Source organism: Rissa tridactyla, chromosome Z (assembly GCF_028500815.1).
Source record: "Rissa tridactyla isolate bRisTri1 chromosome Z, bRisTri1.patW.cur.20221130, whole genome shotgun sequence".
NCBI lineage: Eukaryota > Metazoa > Chordata > Aves > Charadriiformes > Laridae > Rissa > Rissa tridactyla.
Window position 1 is genome coordinate 46,396,626 of NC_071497.1, and position 24,347 is coordinate 46,420,972.

The 24,347-nt window shown below is 39.4% G+C and overlaps 1 protein-coding gene across 2 annotated transcripts in view; it reads left to right on the top strand.

Moving 5' to 3' along the window:
* PRUNE2 (prune homolog 2 with BCH domain) overlaps positions 1-24,347 on the top strand; it is a 148,191-nt gene that overhangs the window by 30,262 nt on the left and 93,582 nt on the right. For both annotated transcript variants that reach the window (XM_054185408.1, XM_054185409.1), the window contains exons 2-6: positions 2,790-2,894; positions 3,356-3,558; positions 4,900-5,063; positions 13,684-13,836; positions 16,358-16,452. In XM_054185408.1, coding sequence (XP_054041383.1) covers positions 2,790-2,894; positions 3,356-3,558; positions 4,900-5,063; positions 13,684-13,836; positions 16,358-16,452 — 720 coding nt within the window. The remainder of the gene's footprint in view (positions 1-2,789; positions 2,895-3,355; positions 3,559-4,899; positions 5,064-13,683; positions 13,837-16,357; positions 16,453-24,347) is intronic.

Genomic DNA, 24,347 nt, shown 5'->3' on the forward strand with positions numbered 1-24,347 from the left:
GTGCTTTCTAGTACTAATTAGGAGTGGTATTTTAGGTTGTTTTTGTTATGTTTTACTTGCTTTACAATTTTCCAGAACTACAGGAAGAATCAACTGTCCAAAAGTATTCCACATTCTTAATACATATGTCTACCTATTTATTTTATTAGTAATAATTAGTTTAGTAAAAAATTATTTGGTATTGGAAGGCTTTAACGCTTCTTTAAATAAAGAAAATTCTTCAGACTTGTAAAACAAGATGTGGACTATCACTTTTTTCTCATCAGTGTGTCTTACATCATCAGAATGTGAAGTACAGACTTTCTTTGCTCTTGGTTCTGGCCAGTTTTTGCCTTGGAATCTGTGAAATAGATGCTTGAATTACTTACCAAGAGGACTTACAGGTTGACTTTGTATTTTAACATTAGTAGAAAAGCTGTCATATTTTATCAGAAAAAACCCATAGCAAAAACAGTTTACCAAAGGTCACCAAAGAGAGATCAGGGAGTGAAGTGGCATCGTTGTGTGCAAATGAACTGATCCTTACTCAAGGAGAGGCAGAGTGATTAAAATAATAAATTGTAGTGGACGAAACAGAAATATATCCTCTCTGGAGTGACCAGAGAAAGGCAGTGTGCAACAGAAACCTCTAAACACCTTTAGAAATTTGTTTTCATTCCCTTTCCTTTGGGAAAGAGTTGGCAGTAGCTAGTAGGTTATCTTGACTGCGTGTTTATCTTAGGCAGAAATATTCTGGAAGAAACCAGCAGTTGTTTGGAGGGATAGTATGTTTACAGCCTGACCAAGAAATACACCCTCTCCCTGTTAGTCTGCTTACTGTCCTATTAAAAACTTAGTTTACTAAGCTCCATCCCAGAGTTCTTGTTAAGCTCTTGAGAACAGTCCAGGGAGATGGCCTGTCCTTCCACAGCCTGTTCTGGTTCATATGCGTTGATGAAAGTCTGGTGTGCTGGAGTTAAAAAAGATCAGTCCTCAGATGGCTAGCTGACCTGTTTGGATTACGAAGAGATGGTCTCCAGAGCTTTCTTGCTCCACTGTGTTCTCTTTGTGTTCTGCTGTTTATAGCCATGCTTTTCTCATTTCTTCAGAAGTCAAGTGTAGGGTTCAGAAACAAAATGTCTTAATTTTTCAAAAGAAAACACTCAAGTACCTATTGGCATGAATAGGTCTGACATTCACCACAGAAATTCAGATGACTTTTGAGGATCCTTGCTCTCTGTGGGATAGATTTTGTGGAATATGATCAACAGTAAGCAAATGGTTTTATAGGTACAAAATACGTAGCAGCATCAGATGGCTTGAATTTTTTTGTATTGCTGTTTGCACTGGATTCCTAGAGGTGGGTGACTTTGTAGATTTAATAATCAATTTATCAGTTCATTCAGTTTCCTCATTTTTCAGGGTTGAGTCATTTGCTATGCAGTTATGATGTACCTAAAGAAAAAGACTTCTATACGCTGAATAATACTGAAAAAGGATCAGCTCATGAACTTTATTTTCATTCCTTGGGGTGGCTGATCAATCAGAAATGTATGTTACAGAAGAACAATGTGACAAAAAATATACTGAAAAGAGGAAAATGAAGACAGTTTATTGCTGCATTTAAGCCTGCAGCTTAAATGAACATAACTGTTCCAGACTTCGTACTTTTCAGAAAGCTGTGTGTCTTTCCAAGTACATAGGGAATGGAGAATAGGTGTCCTGGTTTTACTACCCAAAGGTATTTTGATGGCTGTGTTCCATATAAGGGAAAGAGAACTAAATTCCTTCCTTATATCCAGATGGAGGTAAGATTAGACACAGAGAAAAAAGGTTGGTTTAAAAAAAAATTCACATTCATAATTATTGAGGATAGTATACTTCTTTTGAAAGATTAAGATTTTATTTTATATCTTATATCCAGAATCCTAATTCAAAGTAACCAAATGTACATCAGCCTGTATACGACAACAACAAAAAAAATGGTTAATTGCATATATTTGGTTCTGTTACATCTACTTAGTGTCAGTCAGATATGTTTCTCAAATTAAGAAGCATAGCTCATTAAAAGAAAATAAACTGGAATGTTTCCATGCAGCTAGCTTGACATTAACGATGTGCACAAGAGAAAAACGTCACCTTACATTTTGTTCGTGCTATTGTGAAGGCGGCAGGCACTTCCCTGCAATATTTTGCTTTCACACAGTTGGTCTGTCTTTTCTTTTCCTTGTGTTTGGAAGGCTTCTAATTTTATTAAATGCAGATCAGACTCAGTTCCCTTTGCAAGTGAGAACATCTGAAAGCTCTCAGTGCTTCACCAGGTGTGTTCAGCTTCTGAAGAGTCAGAGTGAAAGCCACTTACTTTGTCTAGTTACTGATTTCAGCCAAGAGAAGAAAAATGGGAAAAGTAAAATTACAACTTGATATATATAGTTTGCTATGTGTATTTCCATGCTCTTTAGGACTGCTTTTCTTGTTACATTTGTGAGGTGCTTTCAAAAGCTTTTTCCACATATACACGAAGCTGCTTGTCTGTTACTTTGCTGCTAGGGGCTGTCAGTTCAGATCTCGTTTGGGTTCCAAATGGGCGTCTCTTATGAAACCCAGATTTCTTGGCTTTCTTGGGTGCTGTGAAGTCAAGGAAACATGCCTGATCTCACAATAAGTGCATTCCTTCATCCAGTGGGGAAAATCACCACAACTGAGGGCAATGCCTGATATTTAACTTGTCTTTTGAAGAGTCTTTGTGATGGGGCTTTATTTTTTCTCACCATTGTCACTCATTGCAATTGTCTTCTAATGTGTTATAGAACAGGAGCAAACGCCTGGAGAAAGTCCATGTCGTTCTTGGGAATAAATCCTGTGACTTGGATTCACTCATTTCTACTCTGGCCTATGCCTACTTTCTAGACAAGGTAATGGAAAAACGGTCTTAACTCATTCGTTCCAGGTTGTTACAGGCATCTTATTAAGTCAATTAAAACATACTATAAAAACGTTATTCTGGACAATGACTTTGTCATAATCAGCAGTGAGGTTTTTAAATAGAAACAATCTACATTTATTTTTATACAAAAAGCAATGAGTGGGTATAAGCTGGCTTATTCAATAGCAGTAGAAAAATCAACCCTGTACATGATTCTTTCTCCTTCTTAGTTTCCCAGTGATTCTGTAGTGATTCTGATCCCAGCAAACAGAAACAGAAGAACAAGAAAAAAAGGAAAAGATGTTTTTAAAAAAATTAAGTAAAAGGGGGGGCAGGGGAACAAACAGAAAACTCGGACTGTTTCTAATTGCTCATTCTGTTAAAACATCTTCCTAATAAAAAACAGATCTTACTATATGCCTCTCTGACAGATGCACACCTATGTTACAGGTCAGTCCTCCTGATGTTCTTTGCTTACCCGTGTTGAACATACCAAGAAGAGATTTTAGCTACCTCACAGAGACAAGATTTATATTGGAGGAGCTGAATATCCCGGAGTCATTCCACATCTTCCGAGATGAAATCAATTTGCACCAGCTGAATGCTGAAGGGAAATTGTCTTTAACACTTGTAAACAGCAACATGCTGACAAGGTATTGTATTGTATGTACAACAAGATGGCTTATGTGTATGCGGGTTTGAGCTGTTTTAAAAATTGTATTTTACATTTTTTCTGCATTAATATTGGTATTTCTATGTTAACACAGCCAAAAAAAAAAAAAAGGAAGTTAAAATATATTTTGTCTCCCATTATGTCCATTAAATGTAACAAACTAAATAGTGGTCTTTCTGTCACTTTTAATGGAACTCCCTTTTTTAAGGACCTTGTATTTTTACACAACTTAGATTAGATATTTTTAATTTAATTTAAATAGTCTGGAAGCTTCCTGTGACCAGTAAATAAGAGATCAGATTCTTTTCCTGCTGCTTAGTTAGCTTTTGCTAAAGGCATTAAGACTCTTACATTGATGTGGAGATGGCCAGCACACTTGCGTATGTACCGTTAAGATGGCTGCTAGATTATTGCAGTCCATACAAACTACAGCATTTGTCTCCAGATGTTCTCAGTGCCAGAGTCTTGGAGTTGCTCTGTGGAAGACCGTAGTCCATATACCCATCCCTAAGGGGTAATATTTACAAGCCTATAGTGAGTCTTTTATCGGAAGCCTCCTTATAATGGTCTGCCTGTCTTGCCCACGATCAAGGATGCTGTTTACTTCCAACTCTCTTTAGAAATTAATTTAAAATAGTTGTGCTATGGCCCCATCCCACACTGGAGCATTTGTAGATTAGAATAAATATAGGGAAAATCTAAAATGAGACATGCATAAATTTTATAAGTATTGATTCTTTAACAGCAGTCAGATCAGTACGTCATTCACTTTTTCAAAGAAAAATTATCAATAAGATTTGCTTTTTGTTTATTACTATCCTTTCCTGCGTTTCTCCCTTCTAAAGAATTATGATTAGCATTTTATATTATTAAATATAGTTTGGCTTTGTTATTGCTATTAGAAGCAGAAACTTAAAGTGTCTAAATTAAAAAAAAAAAAAGGAACTTTTGTAAGTTTTCAAAATGTTCAATGGGGAAGATCCAAAATCTCCCTCATAGAAAGAGTGGTATTTTCAGTACATGTAGAAATATTTTTCTCAAATTATTAATTATAAAGATTTTGATAATGGAAATGTAAACATTTAAGTCTTAGTACTTAGTGATGTATCAAGCAATGAAACCACTGTGAACACTTCATTTAAAAAATTATGATTTTAGGACTTCATTGTGACTTTATTTAGCTTTATAGCAGACTTCAAGTAGCAGTAACAATAGTGTTATAGTCCAGAATTTAAAAAAAAAAATATTTTTGCACTGTTTCACTGTGTTGTCTAAGCATCTAGAAAGAAAAATATATATAATTTTTAAATTTGCTTGATAGTGAGGATAAAAGTTTGGAATCAGCTGTTGTCAAAGTCATCAATCCAGATGAGCAATGTGACGGCAGCCTGGAGTTACAAGCGTCTTCTTCCTCTTTAGTAGTAAAAGAGATTCTTCAAGAGGCACCAGAGTTAATCACTCAGCAACTGGCTTATCTCCTCAGAGGTGAGAGATTACTCTTTATATTAAATACTGAAAGGTTTAATGGAGTGTTTCTGAATCTGCTCATGCAGAAAGAGTGTGATCCATTCTTTGGTTAACAATCCCTTTAAAGACCACGGGAAGCTTCATAAAAGAAGCAGGGAGTAAAGAGTTTGTTAAAGAGTAACATTATATTGAATATTAAAAATGTGCATTTAAAAATAGGCATGAGAGGTCTTTGCTGTATCACTAGACAAGAATATTAAATGGAGCTGTCGACACACCAGCTGGGTAGCTGGAAAAGCTGTGCAGTTCGTCGATTCAAGGGGATGTGCAGTGCTGCCAGTTTGGCTCTGCCTGCCTGTGGACAACAATATGGATTGGAATCTAATATTTACATGTTAAAGCTTCTCCTGATGGCGGTACCTTTTTATAGAATGGTGTTTTAATGGCATGTTGCGAAACTTTTTGTGTTTAAAAATACTGTAACAAAGTCTTCATTGCACTCGTCTTTTCTTTTGTATTATATGTCCAGTAGAGTATAAAGGGTGGGGTTTGTGTGGTTTTACCCCAGCCGGCAACCAGGACCACGCAGCTGCTCGCTTATTCTGCCCTGGTGGTATGAGGGAGAGAATCAGAAGAGTGAAAGTGACAAAAATCGTGGGTTGAAATAAAGACAGTTTAATTGGTAAAGCAAAGCCATGCACTCAAGCAAAGCAAAACAAGGAATTCATTCGCTGCTTCCCATGGGCAGGCAGGTGTTCAGCCATCTCCAGGAAAGCAGGGCTCCATCACACATAACGGTTACTTGGGAAGACAAACATCATCACCCTGAAGGTCCCCATCTTCCGTCTTTTTCCCCCAGCTTTACGTACAGAGCATGACGTCACATGGTATGGAATAGCCCTTTGGTCAGTTGGGGTCAGCTGTCTGGGCTGTGTCTCCTCACAGCTTTTTGTACACCCCCAGCCCACTCATTGGTGGGACGGTATGAGGAGCAGAAAGGCCTTGAGGGCTTAGCAGTAACTGAAAACATTAGTGCGTTATCAACTCCAAAACATAGCACCATGTGAGCTGCGAGCAAGAAGGTCAACTTTGTCCCAGCCAAAACCATGACAGGCTTCAACAGTCAGAAGTATTTTCATTTCTGTCTTCATAGTTCATTGTTTATACTAGTTTCCTCAGTTTATTTGTTGCAGCAGAACTCTTCAGTTGGAACTGTTAAATGCCCTTTAAAGAAATTAATGCGGACATGCTTAATGAGGATTATGAAAACTTGCCTTCATTTAGATTTCAGAAGCTACTGGAGTCTTGGCTTGTCATTGTATTCACCATTGCGATAACTAATGTAATGAACAGCTTATGAGAAATTACTAACGCTAATTTTTATTTTTTCAATATTCCCATAGAAGTACCATTAACAATGACACAGCATTTAGCATGCTCCTTTATTGTCTTACCATGCTAATAAGCTCCAGTAAACCTGCCATGAAATATTTTTGTAAGCTCCAAATTTCTGTTGAGTAGCTATCCAGGCATCTAGGCAAATGACCAAGCATAATAATTGCTTTTGGAGGGAGAATCAAAAAAGGCTTTTGGGGATCTCTCAAGATACCTGTTTGGTGATGGAAAGAGTCAGGAGGCAGTGCTCTGAATAATGAACAAGAACATGTTCAAGTACTATACATGGTTCTAAGTGCCTGCATGTTTTGGCTCTCTAGTCTGTATCCAAATTATAAAATAAAATGCTTTTATTAGAGAAATATTGAAAGTGTTTGCATCAGAGATAGCAATTCTAGTTTTGAGGGACATAGTAGCTAAAACTTTTTTATAAATTACTAACTTCATTTTAATTATGTGTTTAATTATGTATCCACATGTTTGAGAAACTTAGTGGATATAGGAGTCCCTTCATACCTTCTTTTGTATGGTATGAGAAGTGATTGACAAAACCTAAACTAAAAACCACAGCTGCATTTGTGACTTCATGCTTTTCTACTTCTCCCAGCAGCGCAGTTTGTACATATACAAGGCTAAGGAATACGGTGAGTTCTCTTGTCCATCTTAAAATAGAAAACATTTTCAGTACTTAAGAACCTTCCGTTGCGAATTCAGAAAAGTCAGTGAATCCCATTACTGGTTTTCATAAGATACAAAAAACCCCAATCCTAGATATAAACGTATGTAGGTGGCAGATCAAACTACAGGCAGTCTGAAAATAAAATGTCAAATAGAATCTACCCAAGTCAAGCTTTTGTGTTTTTCTGTATATATTATGGCCTTTTGACATTGCCCATGAAGTATAGCTTTTGAAATTCATCTCACTGTTGAGCATAGGAAATAAAGGGACCGCATACCGTGGTCTGGAAGGAGGGCTGGCTCCTTCATTCCCCCTAGCAGTGGATGCGTGTGTAGAGGCTTGCAGGATGGCCCCTCTCTCTGGTGGCACTCCACAGGCATAGAGCCAATGAAAAGGTCCCAGTGGGTTTTCCCCACTGCTACGTTACTTCCAGTGTAAATCTGTATATTGTTAGTATGCATAAATTTTGGAGGAAGTTCAGAACAGAAGGCCAAAGTGGAAGTCAAAGTGCTAAGCATTAGGATTTTATTTTCATAAAACATCTGAGAGATACTAACATCTGAGTCTCTGAGCTGGGAACTCATCTTTTCATTTTCTGCCTTTCCAGTGAGTATTTTGCTAGAAGACTTGTAAGATAATACAAATATCTCATGTTTTAATAATTATCCCATAGTGCCTGACAGCTTCATTTGTTGTCTCTTTTTCAGACATCTTTTTTCTTTCAGTCTGTTAGCAATTTTTTTAAATCTTAATAACAAAGGCAGATGTTTATAAGCTGCCATATTTGAACTTTGAACAAACTTAACCTGCACTTCGGTGTTTAAAAAAGAAAAAAGTCAAGAGAAAAGACTTGTCCTGTGAAACTGAGCATTATTGATTTAGGCAGTTTAATATTTAAGCACTTTTTTTCATCTCAATGCTTTCCTGGTATCTTTGTCTGCTCTTCAGACATGCTATAAGTTAATTCTACCCTTGGGCTTTGAATAGAGCCTGCTTGGAGAGTCAGAGCATTTGTACAGCCATATTTGCCTTAAGTTAGAGCTTGTGCTGTTTCTGGATTTGTGCCAGAAGCAAACAATTATAGAACCTGCCAGAGTCTTGGGCCTGTATTATTTTATTTCCCCAGAGATGTTTACAAGGGGACTGTTGCCAAACTCAAGATCCATTAAACTGCTGAATCATTACATTTTCTGTTGCAGCCAGCTGGCAAGGATGTGATTCCAAGCACTCACTGTCAGGTACCTTGGGTCAGTGCACTCTCAAAAATGCCTCCTTATGTTTATTTGTATAAGGCCTTGAAGGATGCCACAAGGTGCAGACTGCAACATGTAAATAGAGACAGATTTACAGCAAGAGCATCAGCATTTTTTTTTTTATGTTAATCTGCTTTTGCTAGTTATAAGCGGCATAGTTGAGGTCTTTTCATGCCCTGTTGGGGCAGTCTGACTTTCAGTAGAGAAGATATGTTTGTTATTCTAGCCACCCAGACAAATCTTAAGAAATGCCCTTTTAAGGGCTTTGGGAATTATGCCAATTTTTTTGTTTTGTTCTGTCTTGTACGTTGATCAGATGATTCACATGTTCCCTAACGGATGCATCCTTAATATATATGCCAGAAAGAAAGGAGCACTTTGAACTGCACCAAGTGCTGCACTTGTTTGGACTGATACTTTTGGATTTATGTATGGAAACAGTTTTCTTGGAGGCAATGCTTCCCTCCCCCACAAATTACATTTTATTCCAGCTTTGTGGCTTTCCTGCTAATTACTATGAAGACTGCTTGCTTGGGTCTGGTTTACAGTTTTGGTGTGTGGGGCTTTTTGGGGCTGGGGAGTGTTGAAGTATACTTTCCATGAGGGACTGTTGGTTTTCCCCTTTTCCCTGTCCTTTATTTTTCCAGGTCATGGAACAAAACCTCAACAGGAGAAATGCCTATATTTTCATTGTACTGTTTCTCTCAGCCATAAACTTATAATTCAGGAGATGCTTGTGCTGTTCTTAATGTTTTCCCAAAACGACTTCTGCCTTCATTAGATCATGTTTAATATTAATGCACAGCAATTGCTTTTGGCAAAACTAGTGCTCCACTTCCAAAATGCTTTGCAAAAAAGAATAAAATGCACATTTTTTTAAAAGTCCTAGCCTATTTTCTAGTGACCTCTCCTTTGGAAAAACATATCTGTAATGTAGTGTGATGTACACAAGAAATAATATTGAATTTTGTATCACCAATTATATTTTTTTTCTGTGCTTGTCAGCAGACAGAGCAGCCTCCATTATGCTTTCAGAAACCCCGGGGGAGTTGCACCAGCACTCAGTAAAATCTGCAGGAGATTTCTGAGTCCTTGTATCTCTTTTACAGCAGGTACTTAAAAGAGAGCACATGACTAAATGGACTACTGACCTTTGGCCAAGCAAAAGCACCTTGAATGAACTGTTTTTCTAAACTACCTGGAATCTTAACCTTCGCAGGGATGCTGGGGGATGCCTGGGAGAGAAGACATCTGTGCTTTTCTTTCCTGCTGATAAGCATAGTATTAAAGAATGAAGGAAGAATAAGTGTTGATCTTAGGGCTTGCTGACACCCTATTAACTTAAGAAACATACTTTCCTTGCTTTCATCCTAGTAGAAAAGTTAGTAGTTGCAAGCACTACAGTATTGCGGTAAGAAGTGGGAAAAATAGCGCTTTAAAAACCTTTCTAAGATGTCTGCCTGTGATGAGGCATTATTTCAGGCTGACTGCATTTCATTCTTGCATTCAGTGATAAATCCAAAAATTTCCGAGTTTGCTTTGGTCTTTGAAGATGTCACCCCTGATGAAAATGTGCGAAGGGGCTGACCCTGAGGTGAACTGAGCGGTGAAAGGCAAAGGCTTCCAATTAGGTGCTGCAGTACAGTGCATGTCTAAACACATTCTGATTTTACAACTTTACAGTAGTGTCTGTGTCATGACAAAGGTGAGATCAAGTCCAAGAAGGCCTTACCGTTGAAGAAACCAATAATTTGTCACACGTGTGAAAGCAAGAGACAGATGCATTCTGGTACCTGTAGAAATGCGTGGTAGGCTGCCATAGTGTGTCCTAGGTAATCATTCCATCCCTGTTGATTGGGGAATAGATATATAGTGTAAGAGTTGTCTTCCACCAATCCATGTGTCTAAGAGGATTAAACTAGTTTTATTGGCGTGAGCAATGCTGCTGCAACACTACAGTAGAACTGCTTTGGTGTGAAAGAAATCCATGTATTATTTTAGCAAACAGATGCTTATGATGAATTTTGGTGCTTCATTGCTGCTGTGGTTCAGGCAATTGTTAAAATTCCATCCAGATACTGACCTGGCTACTAGAACCTGTCTTTGTGTAACCACAGCTTTCTGCTGCCAGTTCTCCTGTTTCCTGCAGTTGGGGAAATGTGAGACTCTTCCTCTTCTTTGTTCAGCTTCTTTCCTGTCTTGCTTCCCAATACACTTTTGCTTGGCTGTAGAAGGGCTGGGCTACATCAGGCCGGGACCTAGTCAGTTTAGTTTGGTGGCCCAGCCCTGAATTTTGCAATAGAAGCTGCCTGTGCTGGATGGGAACATCACCTGTTTGAAGCACTGAGATAGAAAAAAGGTTAATTAAATAGTCTGTTTCATTTTATTGTAATAGTTTGGGAATTGTTTCTGTGAGAAACAGGAAAAAATAATTTTCCTGAAATTCTGAGACTCAGAAACTACCTTAATTTGACTGTTCTGTATGGTTGAGCTTTTATTATGTTTTAAGAAGGACATAGTTTTGCATTTCTCATATAGTTTAGTTGAAATCCAGGACTAACTGGATAAAAACTACAGTGCGGTTATTGCCCAATTCAAAATCAATCCTGTAATTAGTCTGGAATAATTTGTGGTATATGGAGCTAAAATGAGTCAGAAGTTGCTGACCTGACATCGAACCCACTACATAGTAGTTATTTCTGCATAATTAGGCAGACAAGAAAGCTCACATCATGTTGACTTGAAAACTGTTGGGCTTGATTGGATATATAACTCACACCTCTCATTTTACTGCATTTTCCAGTATGTTTGTGTGAAGAGTTTCTCTTCTTGGTCTTCCCCAAATACTCTCCCCGTTGTGTGACAGACATGTTGTGTGTCTGAGGAGCTATGCAGATGGACAGACAGCCTAGTTCATCCCAGTGCTGCTGGGCGGCTGTACGTGGTCTGCTGCAGCCCGCCGCCATGATTGTAGGTAATTGCATGATGAATTTGAGCCGGCATTGTAGGTCCAGTACTTTCTGCTGGAGTCTCCATTTCCTTTCTGCGTCCATGAGCAATTTCCCTGTCTGCTCCTGGAGGAAGAAAAACAGATTGCTGAAAAAGCAGGAGATTGCTGTTGCTGAAATAATTCGCGCAGCCTGGTCCCTGAGCTGCCGTTCATTCAGGTGCAGCTCTGGTGCTGACCAGGAGTGCGCTGTGGGCCGTCCGGCTCCTTCTGGTCGCTGCCCTTCCCAAGGTATGCACAAAAGTGTGTAGCACAGGCGCTGTTACCTCGTTAGAGGTGGGAACTACGCAGGGATGGTGTTAGATGGATTATCCTGGAGGCTTCTGATTGAGAAACTTCTTTCATATAAAAGGGACCAAAAAATAGGCCTTGCTAATATATATAGATATCTTGGGTGAGATATAAATGTCTATCTATATATCTATAGATATATATAGATATCTTGTGTGAGAGATATATATATATACACACACACACACACATATATATATACCTGTAGACATCTGAAATCTGCGTGTTGTGGAGCCATGATATATAGTTATATAGTTAGATATATAGATATCTTGGGTGAGATAGATATATATACACACACACACACACACACACACATATATATATACCTGTAGACATCTGAAATGTGATTGTTGTGGAGCCATGTTTTGTGTACCTAAATTTACAAATGTCAGTCTGGGTCAGTATACATGGTTTTCATGCAGTCTGTATTTCTTTAATATTTTTAATGCTATCAATGAGGAGCATTGTCAATGCAGGAGCATTGTCCTAAAGTGTTGGTAAAACTGACATAAAGCAAGAGACGTTGAGAATTAAAAGAATATTGGCAGTTACAATATCTGTAACAGAAACACAGAATGGAATTTCATATATGTGAATTTCCAGAAATGATTATCTGATGGGGAACAGCTTTTGGCTTGTTAAGCATTACTTGTTATTTAATCCACACAGGATCTGTCTAACAAGGAGGTGTGTACTCAGCGTGGCAACATTGTCTTGTGTTGCAAGTGCTTTATGAATTTTAAAGAAATGAATTTTAAAGAAATGCTTTCTGTTGTTTTATGTGATGACAGTGTAGGAGAAAAATGGATACATACTAGATATTTTTGTCCCAGTTAGTCTAGTGAGATTGAGGGTGGTCGTGTACAAGTTTTTCTTGTCCTCTCTTGGCTCTGTGCTAAAGCCTAAACATTTTGGCTTACAGTAACCATCTCATACTATTGTACTGATTTGCGCATTGACCTAGCATGATGCAATGCAGTCATGCACTTGTTTGAAATCCCTGTGCACAGTACAGTAATAAATAATTTCAATGCTGAAGTACAACATTTTATTATCCTTAATTTAGTGTGAGTAATTGGAAGCAAAGGCTATCTTTGGGTCTATTAATAAAAGCTATCCCAGTCTCCAGGGAATGAAAGGGTCACTTTAAACCTTGTGAACCATCAGGAATGTTTCACGTCCAGGATGGAATATGTGCAGCACATAAGTTATCTGAAAAGACATCAAACTCACCTCTGTATTGTTATAGCATACCAATTATGGTGAAGTTATTTATTGCATTATGTTTCTCTTAAATTTTAAAATTGAATGCATCATTTTGTTTGGCTGAATGTGCTGTGCTTTTTTGGTATGTTCATAGACAAGGAATTAGCCAGAGTCAGTTACACCAAAATGACCAATGACTTTAAGATCATCTAGTCCAAACCTCCTGCCATGGGCAGGGACATCTTTCACTAGATCACGGTGCTTGAAGCCCCATCTAACCTGACTTTGAACACCTCCAGGAGTGGAGCATCCACAACTTCTCTGGCTAACCTGTTCCAGTGCCTCACCACCCTCATGGTAAAGAATTTCTTCCTTATGTCCGTTGTGGCAGTTCTTTGACACATCTGTAGAAGGAAGGTTGGCAATATGGATGTACCAAGCATACCAAGACTTGGTCTAATGCTTAGAGAGAGGAACAAGCCCTGGTGTCCCACTGCTCGCTAGCGGCCATGCTGCAGAGCTGTGTTAGACGCATGTGCTGCACACCGTGGCAGCACTGGGACCAGCCAGGTGGCTGTAGCATGAGCCCTGACAAGCCACCCAGTTCATGTTTTAGAAACTGCTTTCAAGTTAGGAGGATGGTTCTGCGTGAAAAACATTCAATATCTAATTCAGTGAACTCGTCAGTGGAGACAACCTGCAAGAAGGAAAAGGCTTGGATGGCGATACAGTAAACATTCTTGTTTCTGTAGTACCTCTTTACTGTTTACAGGGGGCATTGATTTTTGTCTTTCAATGTTTCAGGAAGCATTCTTTTCAAATGCATGTCTTTGGAGGCTGACAGAATTACAGAGCAGCAGGAGAAAATACTGTCAATCCTAGAAGAAAAGTTTCCAGATCTTCCCCCACGAGAGGAAATTATCTCTGTTCTCCAGGAGACTCAGTTTAACCCACAAGGTAGTGCAACTTGCTTCCATTTTTCAGACCTTTTACAAATTTAGTTATGTAACTGTATCAGAATATATTGGCACATTGTGTGTGGTGAAAGTAGTTGTGGCATGCTATCTTCATGGAGAGTTATATGTATTTAATTTTAAATTAAGTGGTTTACATTCTGAATTACGGAATTGTGATTTCTCTTGAGGAGCTACTGAACGCCTAAATAATCCGGTATTGCTTTTACAGATAAAGTAAACATCAATTTGTTGCATATTTTGCTTTTACAAGTGTATGCTAGTCAAGAGTTTGTGTTGATGAAGTATAAGGGCGTAATCAATGTGTTGGTCCATGTGCAGAAACTGTGCTGCAATTGCCTACGTGGTGTGGGAGTGGATTATCTCTTCTGAACCTTCCCAGATTTATCAAGGGCTGTGTACAGGTGAAGTGAAGTTGACTACAGACTTAAGATTAAAGAAGCAGTGGGAAAATTGCGATTCTTTCATTTCCTTCTGCTAGAAAGAGCTTAACACAGTTGTCATTTTTTCAGTGATCAAATGTGGGAATGTTTGAACCCAAAATTTGGTAGCAGTCTTTTGAAGGGATGCTCTGAAAGCCTGAAGAAAATTGTTGCAATAACTCTCATGCTTTTTACTGTCTTTGTTAAATGGCATATACTACCAAGTTGTTACCAAAGAGTGAGTAATGAATTACTGAGGTATTTCTTTGTTAGATATATCAGGGGTACACAGAGTGCATACCTGACTCATAGTCTTTTTTTACCGTTCTTTATCTGCCAATCTGCAGAATCCTGTCACCCAAATTCAGACTGTCACCCTGAGATGGTTGCCCTAGCTGATAGTTAAGGACAGAATTTGAGATGCTGCTTCCTTTGCTGTTTGCAAGTTGCAAGTTAAACTAGTTCAGGGCTATAAAACTTCACATAGTTCCCTGAAGTTCCTCCAGACATTAGTCAAGGAATCGTAGTTCAGAAAGGAACTGAATGCAGCCTGGATTGGAGAGACCCAGTGAAAGCGTCTTTTATGGAGCTCAGTTCTTAGTTCTGCCAGTTGCCTGGGAAGATGGTTTAGTAAGGTTTGTCATGTACTTGGCCCATGAAGTTTACCCTAATATCCAGCACAAAACTTGGACAACAGATTCTGCATGGCATTGGTTGCCAATAATTTTTATATGCCACATGGGGAGGGCAGTGTCCTACACTTTTTTTTTGGTCTCATAGCTGCTTTTTGCTGTGTATTACAAGGTACGTATTTAGCACTGCATATATACATGTGGCATTGGTATTAGTAAGGTGCTGTTGAGTTTCTTAAGTATTTTGAAGGCACTAACCTCTGTAGCAATATTTTATGTTATTTCAGGCAGTATTAGGACAATTCAGCAAAAAACTTGTCTGTTTCATGCAGAAATAATGATTTGTTGGCCTGAATTCATGAATTCATTTGCTATTTGAGGCACAGTGGGCTGTGGCCCACCAGAAAGTCTACAGGTTATCTATAAATATTTTTAGAAGGGCAGGTGCATAAATATAATAAATATTTGAACATCAGCCAGTTCTTCTTGTCATTAGATTGAATTAGCTGGACTCCATACAGGAACAGTAATGAGAAGATTCATTTCTTTGGCTTAACTTGGTATTTGGCTCCCTTTTAAAAATCAATCACGCAAACACATTTTGGATGGTGTGCTGCTAAGCTTTAAAAGTCTGTGGACATTTTCATTGCCACCCTGCTCTGAAGTAAGTGGCTTGCAGCTTTCTTTATAAAGATATTTGGCTGTCATGTCTGTATTTTTGATCATGTGATATCACCATGTTCCTAGACAAGATATATATTTATTTTGAGAATCTTTACAGCATTTTAGACAGACATCTCCCATTAGAGAAACTTAGTCATGTGGATCTTCAACACATTGTACTTAAACATATCAACATGTCTGGTTGCAATGTGAAGCAATTCCAACTTTACACTGTTGTTTCTGGTCATAATATGTACTTCTGTTTCTGTGGTATATAAATATATAGTTGCTTCATTCACCATTTGATGTACATAAGAAAAATCCATTGTGTGAGGAAGGTCAGAACGGCTGAATGACTTTGTGTTTACAGAATATCTAAAGTGCTTTGCTTCTAAGTATTTTGTAAATCCACATGTGCTTTTCAATATATTACTAATTCCAGAAGTGTTTCATATTAGACCATAGGAATGGTCTATCTATACATTTATCATCAACTGGAATTCAGTTCACTTAAAAAATGTAAGTGTTCACACAACTTCATTGCAGGAGACTTAATTCTTCATCCTTTGCTTCCCCATGCTTTCAACCCCTTCCTTGCTTTAGAAATCACTCTAGCAACATTAAGCATTGAAATATTAATGTTGGTTTAAACTTCCTCATAGGATGTCCTAAAGTAGAGAAGGCTCAACGTTAAGGTCTAAGCTGTTTTTTTTTTTAATTTATGTTGCTGCATCTGGTCAGCTGTAGATACTTGTATGTATTGAAATTACTTTCTCTTCTCAAACAGGTGTAAGTATTGAGGAGGTTATACTGAAGGACCTTAAGGAGATTTCAGATGGAGAAATCAAAGTAGCGATTAGCACTGTGTACATGACACTGGAGGTAAGAGGAAACCTAAACAACCCAGTTGCAAAATAGCCCTGTTGCATACTGAGACGGTTCTTTACCAAGAACAATTTGTGTTATGGATGCTGGTAGCTCTTTACCTTGACCTGAAGTAGATATAAATGTTACTGGTTATTATGCAAAAATATTAATTAAAAAATATGAATGTTTAGATCACAGAACAAGTATGAGATGTCAGTATTACTTCTGATGGAAGTTTGCATACTGATGTACTGATTATTAATAAAACCAACTAGATTGAAGAAAATCTCAACAACAAAGAGACACTTTTACATAGTATATATTTGCAATTTACAATCTCATCATTTGCCTGAAGGTCACCCATAAAAAAGTATTTGACATGCAAAAGAAGTTTTCATCTCTACTTTTGCATTTTACTATAATGAAATTTTATTTTACCTCAAATGGTACTAAAAAAAAAAAAATCACTTGAATAATTCTCCCCTGTGTATATCCTATGAGATTTCTTACAACATGTCTTTTGCGATGCATTTTACAAAAAACTAAGGTGCTTCTGTGGTTAAAGAAGTTTGCGGTGCAATTCAGCTGACAATTATCCATAGATTTCTGTTTGCGTACAAAAATATACAAAGCAAGTTGGGTAGCAAAGATTCAAGAAATGAAGCAGAATTTGTTAGTTCCTTGGTTAGCTTCTCGGCTAGTTTCTCAGTGTCAAGCAATCTTCACCAGCCACTAAACCTGCACTGCTTTATGAACCATAATTTTGCTTCTGAAAATTATGCCAAGGTTGGGAGGAAAGCGGATGGAGAAAGAGTATTGTAAGATAAATCCCCAAAAGAGGAAATGGAATTTTTAAAAATTCTTAATAAAATCTTCCCCCTCTTTGGTTTTAAATATTTCTCTTTTATTCTGTCGGTTTCAGTGACTGGTGGACACACAGGACTAGCAATTAGGAGCTAGCTTTGGCTTTACATTTTATTTGTTTTCTTTTTAATCTTGTTCAATAGACTATGTAGAATGCAGGATTTGTGCTTCACAGATCTAAACTCCAGCTAAATGTGGCTGAACTCATCTTTACTACTCTACATACTCAAATTAATCATAACCTAAAACTTGTCTGCCTTTTGGCTGCAACTCACAAATTTAATTTGGCAACAGTAGGTTTTCATAGTCCTAAAAGCAGGCAAATTTTCACACTTTTTTCAGTGATTGTGTAACATTTGATGCTGACGTACTTTGTTCAAGAAGCGTCAAGATATGGTGGTCAAGCAATAAATGTTTCGTAATGTTTTTCTTAGGACACGTCTAGTGGCCATTGTGGAAGAAAAAGGAGGCTCAGTTGCACGTGTAAAGAACAAACTGATCAGTGTTTTACTCATGGTAGATGGTTTTTAATACCAATCTATTAAGTAATTTTATTACTGGCATTTTTGTTGGTATTGTTCTCGAAGATACAGGTATCTCTCTTAGTGTTTTGCTCTCTGTTCTGCTGTGAAAAGTTTGCTTCAGAAAGAGCTGGTTTTTCAGGGTGTAACTGCTTTTTTCCTAATTACATTGTTTACAAAGTCACGTCTTGGTCTAAAAGGACTCTTTATTTCACAGTTGGAATGGAAATCAGTTTTGAGCTTGCTGTATTACTGCCCTTTGTTCAAACATTTTCTGAACTCCCTGATTTCCAGTGCTTGACCAGCACCAGGCCTTTTTTACTTGCTCTTATTAGAGCCAGGGAGGGTATGGTCTGCATGACAGTAGAGGTGGCTTGTAAAAACATTCTGCACTAGTTACTTCACCAAGTATCAGAAACATAATACATATAAGGGAATTACAGACAAAACTGTCCAGACCTGTGTGTCTGTTCAGTCTAGAATTCTATTATGAAGTCAGAATACACAAACTTTAATGACTTCAGGTTTTCCTCAGCAATAAGAATGGTAATTTGTTATTCATCCTCAAAGTGGTCTACGGACATTACCTGATTAAACATGAGGAGAACATGAAGAACAGGCTTGGCTTTGCTGCAGGTGTTGAATCTCTGATATGTTTGCTTCTTCAGAAATCTCACAACGTCAATTTTTTATTTTTTAAATCAACAGGTACGCAAAAGTCTCTTTCATTAAAGTGCTCTCTATAGGCTTGATTATTTGCCTAGGTTCAATGGTCTACCATGTAGGTGATGCTGCTAAGAACAAAGATGATGATTATACGATTGCAGTTGGGTAGAATAAGCTGTTCAGAGGCACGCATCCCTTGCTGCATTGGACATGTATCATGAAGAATGAAAGTGTTGCAGCTCAACACTAAAGCTCTTTTCAGTCAGAGTTTCCCAATAGTAAACACAGATATCAGTACGTCTGATATGCCAATAAATGTCACACCTCAGTAGCATGAACTCAAAAGATTCTAAGCTTTCCTTATTTCTGTTTTTTTGGGTTTTTTTTTATGGCAAGTTTTAAAAATCTGTATTGAAAGTAGATTCTGAAAAAATTCTCTGTTCTTGAGAGGCTGGATGCTCCTTTTAGCAAAGTCTTGACATGGAGCTAAGTTCCTTTCCCTTCTCTACTGCTGATTTCCTATGTTAAATAAATAAATTGTTTCCTCAGTTTCCCCTCTGTAAATGAGGATATTAATCTTTTATTTCATAAGTGTGCTGGGAATTTAAATTAATTGAAACCTGTGTTAGATATGTTGCTATAAACCCTATTTTTATAAGTATTGATACAGATTTCCTAGTATCTATGGGAATGTTTTCTAAGTTCTGTACGTCATCAGGAAGACATTACAGTAACTAATAAGTCATCGGTTGTGAATTAGTACTCACTTGCAGTACTTCCAGTATTGCATGGCAGTACTTAGACATGTGGGACACGTGCAGGTACACTCCTTCTCTTCAGTTTCTCATGGAGAGGGTGAAATCAGTAGCCCAGCTCAAGTGCATCTACACGAATGCACGTAGCATGGGCAACAAACGGGATGACCTGGAAGCCATTGTGCAGCAGGACAGCTATGATGTAGTTGCCATCACGGAAACGTGGTGGGATGACTGTCACGACTGGAATGCGATGAATGGCTATAAACTTTTCAGAAGGGACAGGCAAGGAAGGAGAGGTGGGGGTGTGGCTCTGTACGTCAGGGAGTGTTTTGATTGTATAGAGCTAGATTCCAGTGATGATAAAGTCGAGTGTTTATGGGTAAGGTTGAAGGGAAGGGAAATAAGGGAGATGTTGTGCTGGGAGTACGTTACAGACCACCCGGCCAGGATGAGATGACAGATGAAGTATTCTATAAGTGGCTGGCTGAAATATCGCAATTGCCAGCCCTTGTTCTGGTTAGGGACTTCAACCTGCCGGGTGTCTGCTGGAAATATAACACAGCAGAGAGCAGGCAGGCTAGGAGGTTCCTCGAGTGCGTGGAAGATAACTTCCTGACACAACTGGTAGGTGAGCCTACCAGGGGAGGTGCCTTGCTGGACCTACTGCTCACAAACAGAGAAGGACTAGTGGGAGATGTGGTGGTCGGAGGTCGTCTTGGGTTTAGTGATCATGAAATGGTCAAGTTTTCAATTCATAGCGATGTAAGGAGGGGGGTTAGCAAAACCTCCACCTTGGACTTCTGGATGGCGGACTTTGGCTTGTTCAGGACACTGGTTGAGAGAGTCCCTTGGGAGCCAGTCCTGAAGGGCAAAGGGGTCCAGGAAGGCTGGACGCTCTTCAAGAAGAAAATCTTAAAGGCCCAGGAGCAGGCTGTCCCCAAGTGTCGTAAGTCTAAAGGGCGGGGAAAATGGCCAGTCTGGATGAATAAGGAACTTTGCATGGGACTTAGGAATAAAAGGAGGGTTTCCCACCTTTGGAAGAAGGGACAGGCAACTCAGGAGGAGTACAGAGATCTCGTTAGGTTATACAGAGAGAAAATTAGGAAGGCAAAAGCCCAGCTGGAGCTCAACTTGGCCACTAACATTAAGGACAACAAAAAAAGCTTTTATAAATACATCAACAAAAAGAAAGCCAGGGAGAATCTCCATCCCTTATTGGATGTGGGGGGGGAAGTTGCAACCAATGACGAGGAGAAGGCTGAGATACTGAATGCCTTCTTTGACTCTGTCTTCAATAGTCAGACCAGCTATCCGCAGGGTGCTCAGCCTCCTGAGCTGGAAGATAAGAATGGAGAGCAGAACAACCCACCCATTATCCAGGAGGAAGTAGTCAATGATCTGCTTCTGCACCTAGATGTACATAAGTCTATGGGGCCGGATGGGATTCACCCAAGAGTACTCAAAGAGCTGGCGGGAGAGCTCACCAAGCCTCTCTCCATCATTTATCAACAATCCTGGTCAACAGGGGAGGTACCAGATGACTGGAGGGTGGCTAATGTGACGCCCATCTACAGGAAGGGTCGGAAGGAGGATCCGGGGAACTACAGGCCTGTCAGCCTGACCTCGGTACCAGGAAAGATCATGGAGAGGATCATCTTGAGTGAGCTCTCATGGCGAGTGCAGGGCAGCCAAGGGATCAGGGCCAGCCAGCATGGGTTTGGGAAAGGGAGGTCCTGCTTAACCAACCTGATCTCTTTCTATGACCATGTGACCCGCCTTCTGGATGCAGGGATGGCTGTGGACGTTGTCTATCTGGACTTTGGTAAGGCCTTTGACACCGTCCCCCACGGCATTCTCCTGGAGACGCTGGTGAATCATGGCATAGACAAGTGTACTCTTCACTGGGTAAAAAACTGGCTGGATGGCCGTGCCCAGAGAGTTGTGATTAATGGGGTGACACCCCCAGTGGTGTCCCTCAGGGCTCAGTTTTGAGGCCGGTTTTGTTTAATGTCTTTATCAGTGATCTGGATGAGGGGATTGAGTGCACCCTCAGTAAGCTTGCAGACGACACTAAACTAGGTGGGAGTGTTGATCTGCTTGAGGGTAGGAAGGCTCTACAGAGGGACCTGGACAGGCTGGATCGATGGGCCAAGGCCAACTGTATGAGGTCAAGTGCCGGGTCCTGCATTTTGGTCACAACAACCCCAAGCAACGCTATAGGCTTGGGGAAGAGTGGCTGGAAAGCTGCCTGGCAGAAAAGGACCTGGGCATGCTGGTGGACGGCCAGCTTAACATGAGCCAGCAGTGTACTCAGGTGGCCAAGAAGGCCACCAGCATTCTGGCTTGTATCAGGAATAGCGTGGCCAGCAGGAGCAGGGAAGTGATCGTGCCTCCGTACTCGGCACTGGTGAGGCCTCACCTCGAGTACTATGTTCAGTTCTGGGCCCCGCTGTACAAGAGGGACATTGAAGTGCTGGAGCGTGTCCAGAGGAGAGCTACCAGGCTGGTGAGGGGTCTGGAGACCAGGTCATGTGAGGAGAGGCTGAGGGAGCTGGGCATGTTCAGCTTGGAGAAGAGGGGGCTGAGGGGAGACCTCATTGCCCTCTACAACTATCTGAAAGGAGGTTGTAGAGAGGTGGGTGTTGGCCTCTTCTCCCAAGTGAATAATGACAGGACCAGAGGAAATGGTCTGAAGTTGTGGCAGGGGAGGTTCATGTTAGATATTAGGAGGAATTACTTTACTGAGAGAGTGTTCAGGCACTGGAACAGCCTGCCCAGGGAGGTGGTTGAGTCACCATCCCTAGAGGTGTTTAAGAAAGGTCTAGATGTGGCACTTCAGGGCACGCTCCAGTGACAGAGATTGTTGGTTGTTTGGTTGGACTTGATGATCTTAAAGGTCCTTTCCAACTATGAAGATTCTGTGATTCTGTGAGAGACACATAGATGCAAAAATAGTAGTGCAGTTGATCTCAGTGCTTTATTTGTATGTACCTACTGATATCAGTCAAGAGTGTGTGATTTACATCCCTTGTCTGTTGGCTTGCTGGTTGTCAACTGACTGATTTTTAAGTGTCTTGATAAAAGCAAATCTTTCAGATATTAAAGGAGTAGACAGCGTTGTCGTTAGTGATGAAGGCATTTAGTGTGGGTGCGCTTAGGTTTTATAAGAGTCTGTATGCAGCTTTGCATTTCTTAAGATAACTACTTTTCGATCTGGGCTTCCTGGATTTAGGTGGCATTGAAGCTGTAAGTTGAAATCAGACCTGTGTCTCCGGTGACTGGGTGCCGGAGCATATGCTACTTGGATTTCACATGCACAGCAGCATTTTTTTCAAGAGGGTGACAAAAGAAAAGTGACATAGCCCAGATCACGGTTATTTTTGTTGCCTTTGCCAGAAAGTTTCCCCAAGTCATAATAATGATTACTCATAGGATATTGTAGCAAAATTCAGTGCACGCGTTACAGTTAATTTCTGTTACATTATGTTATACCCTGAGAGTATATTTTGCTTGTTCTCTGCTGGAATTCTCTTGGAAATGAGAAATATCTTCTCAATGTGACTTTCTGTGAAAGTCATTTTTTTCCTGAGAAAAGCTGAACTCTATTCTTTGCTTTCTTGTGCACCAGAAGAACAATCCAGGTTTCATGAGTGCTCAGTTTAGTTGAAATGTCTCATGATATTGTGGCTTAATAACATTTTTGTTGGACTACATCCTTGATCTTTTGATTCATGAAAATTTATTCTAACTGCTCACAGAACTTGCAGTAATTTATGAAGGTAGAAAATCAGCTTTATGCAGGGCAGTCAGTTGAAAATAAGGCAAACAGTCTACAATTGTCTGCTGTTGACTATTAGACGAGGGAATACTTGCATTCTGAAGGCTGACTGATCCTTTGAGGTTCATGTTTCTGGCCATGGTATCTGAATACTTCATAAAGACATTTTCCAAGTTGTAGGGATTGTGTAATCTTTTAGTATTGTAAGGTTGGAGCCACTTCCATAAGGGTGCCAACCAAGAGGTTTAGAGAAAACGTCAGAGCCTCAGTGGAGGCTGCTCTCACCACTGGTGTTGCCCCAAGAAAGTGACCTGCAAGTTCATGCTGGCACAGTGAGACTGCCTGTCCTTAGGTAGCAAATAGTTGTCCAAATGAATTGAGGATGGTGCCAAGGGCAAGTTCTGGCTCCTGCAGCAGCTTTCCTCTTTGTGGCTCTGTGTCTCAGAGAAACTCACAGTGGCTGTTGCAGCAACAGTAACCTAGGAAATTGAGAAATGTTTGGGCGCACGGTGGATCTGTTTCCTAATGAATAAATAGTCTGATCTCAGAGAGACGGTTTAATTTTCAGGCTGCTTTTTAGTAGTAGTATGGCATACACCCATGTTACTAATTTGGACAATTTTATTTGTGTACTATGAAAAACGATGTTTTCAATAGTTCTGGAAAGCAAATTGAGAATTTCTGTCTCAGCTGGAGTGTGTCAATCAAGTGTTAGGTAGACTGTTGCATGCAGTTAAGTGAGATTAGAACATGTTTGTTTGGAGGTTTGAACTTTTGTTGTCTTTCTGTAATGATTGGACCATAGTTATGTATTTGGGAACTTTTTTCTTGCAGTATAAATATAAACATATTTTAAATGGCATCAGATTGGTCCATGAATTTGTTTTTAATGCTAAAAACAAAACAAGAAGAAAACCTCAAGTAAACATGTTAACATTTAATCTTCCAGTAATGGAATTGGAAACAAAATTCTCAGCAACTTACAATAGCATTGCTGTTCGGAGATATTTTTCTGATGCCTGTTGTGAGAAGTTAGGGTATGTAAAATAAATGATGTATGGAGCTGTAGGAATGCGACTTTTGCAGACTACCTTATGTCTAAGGAACATTAAACATAGGGTTCTCGTTTAGCAAATAAATAACCATTCATTTCAATGGCTGCATAGTCTGGACTTTTGTGCATATTTTTGCAAAGATGAGAAGAGGCCATTAGGGATTTAATATAAAATAAATCGCCAAGGGGTCTTCTTGTAGTCCTAGTCTTTCTGCCACATGGTGTGTCACTAATGTGCATAAATGGGCTTAAATGAATTTGTTATCTGT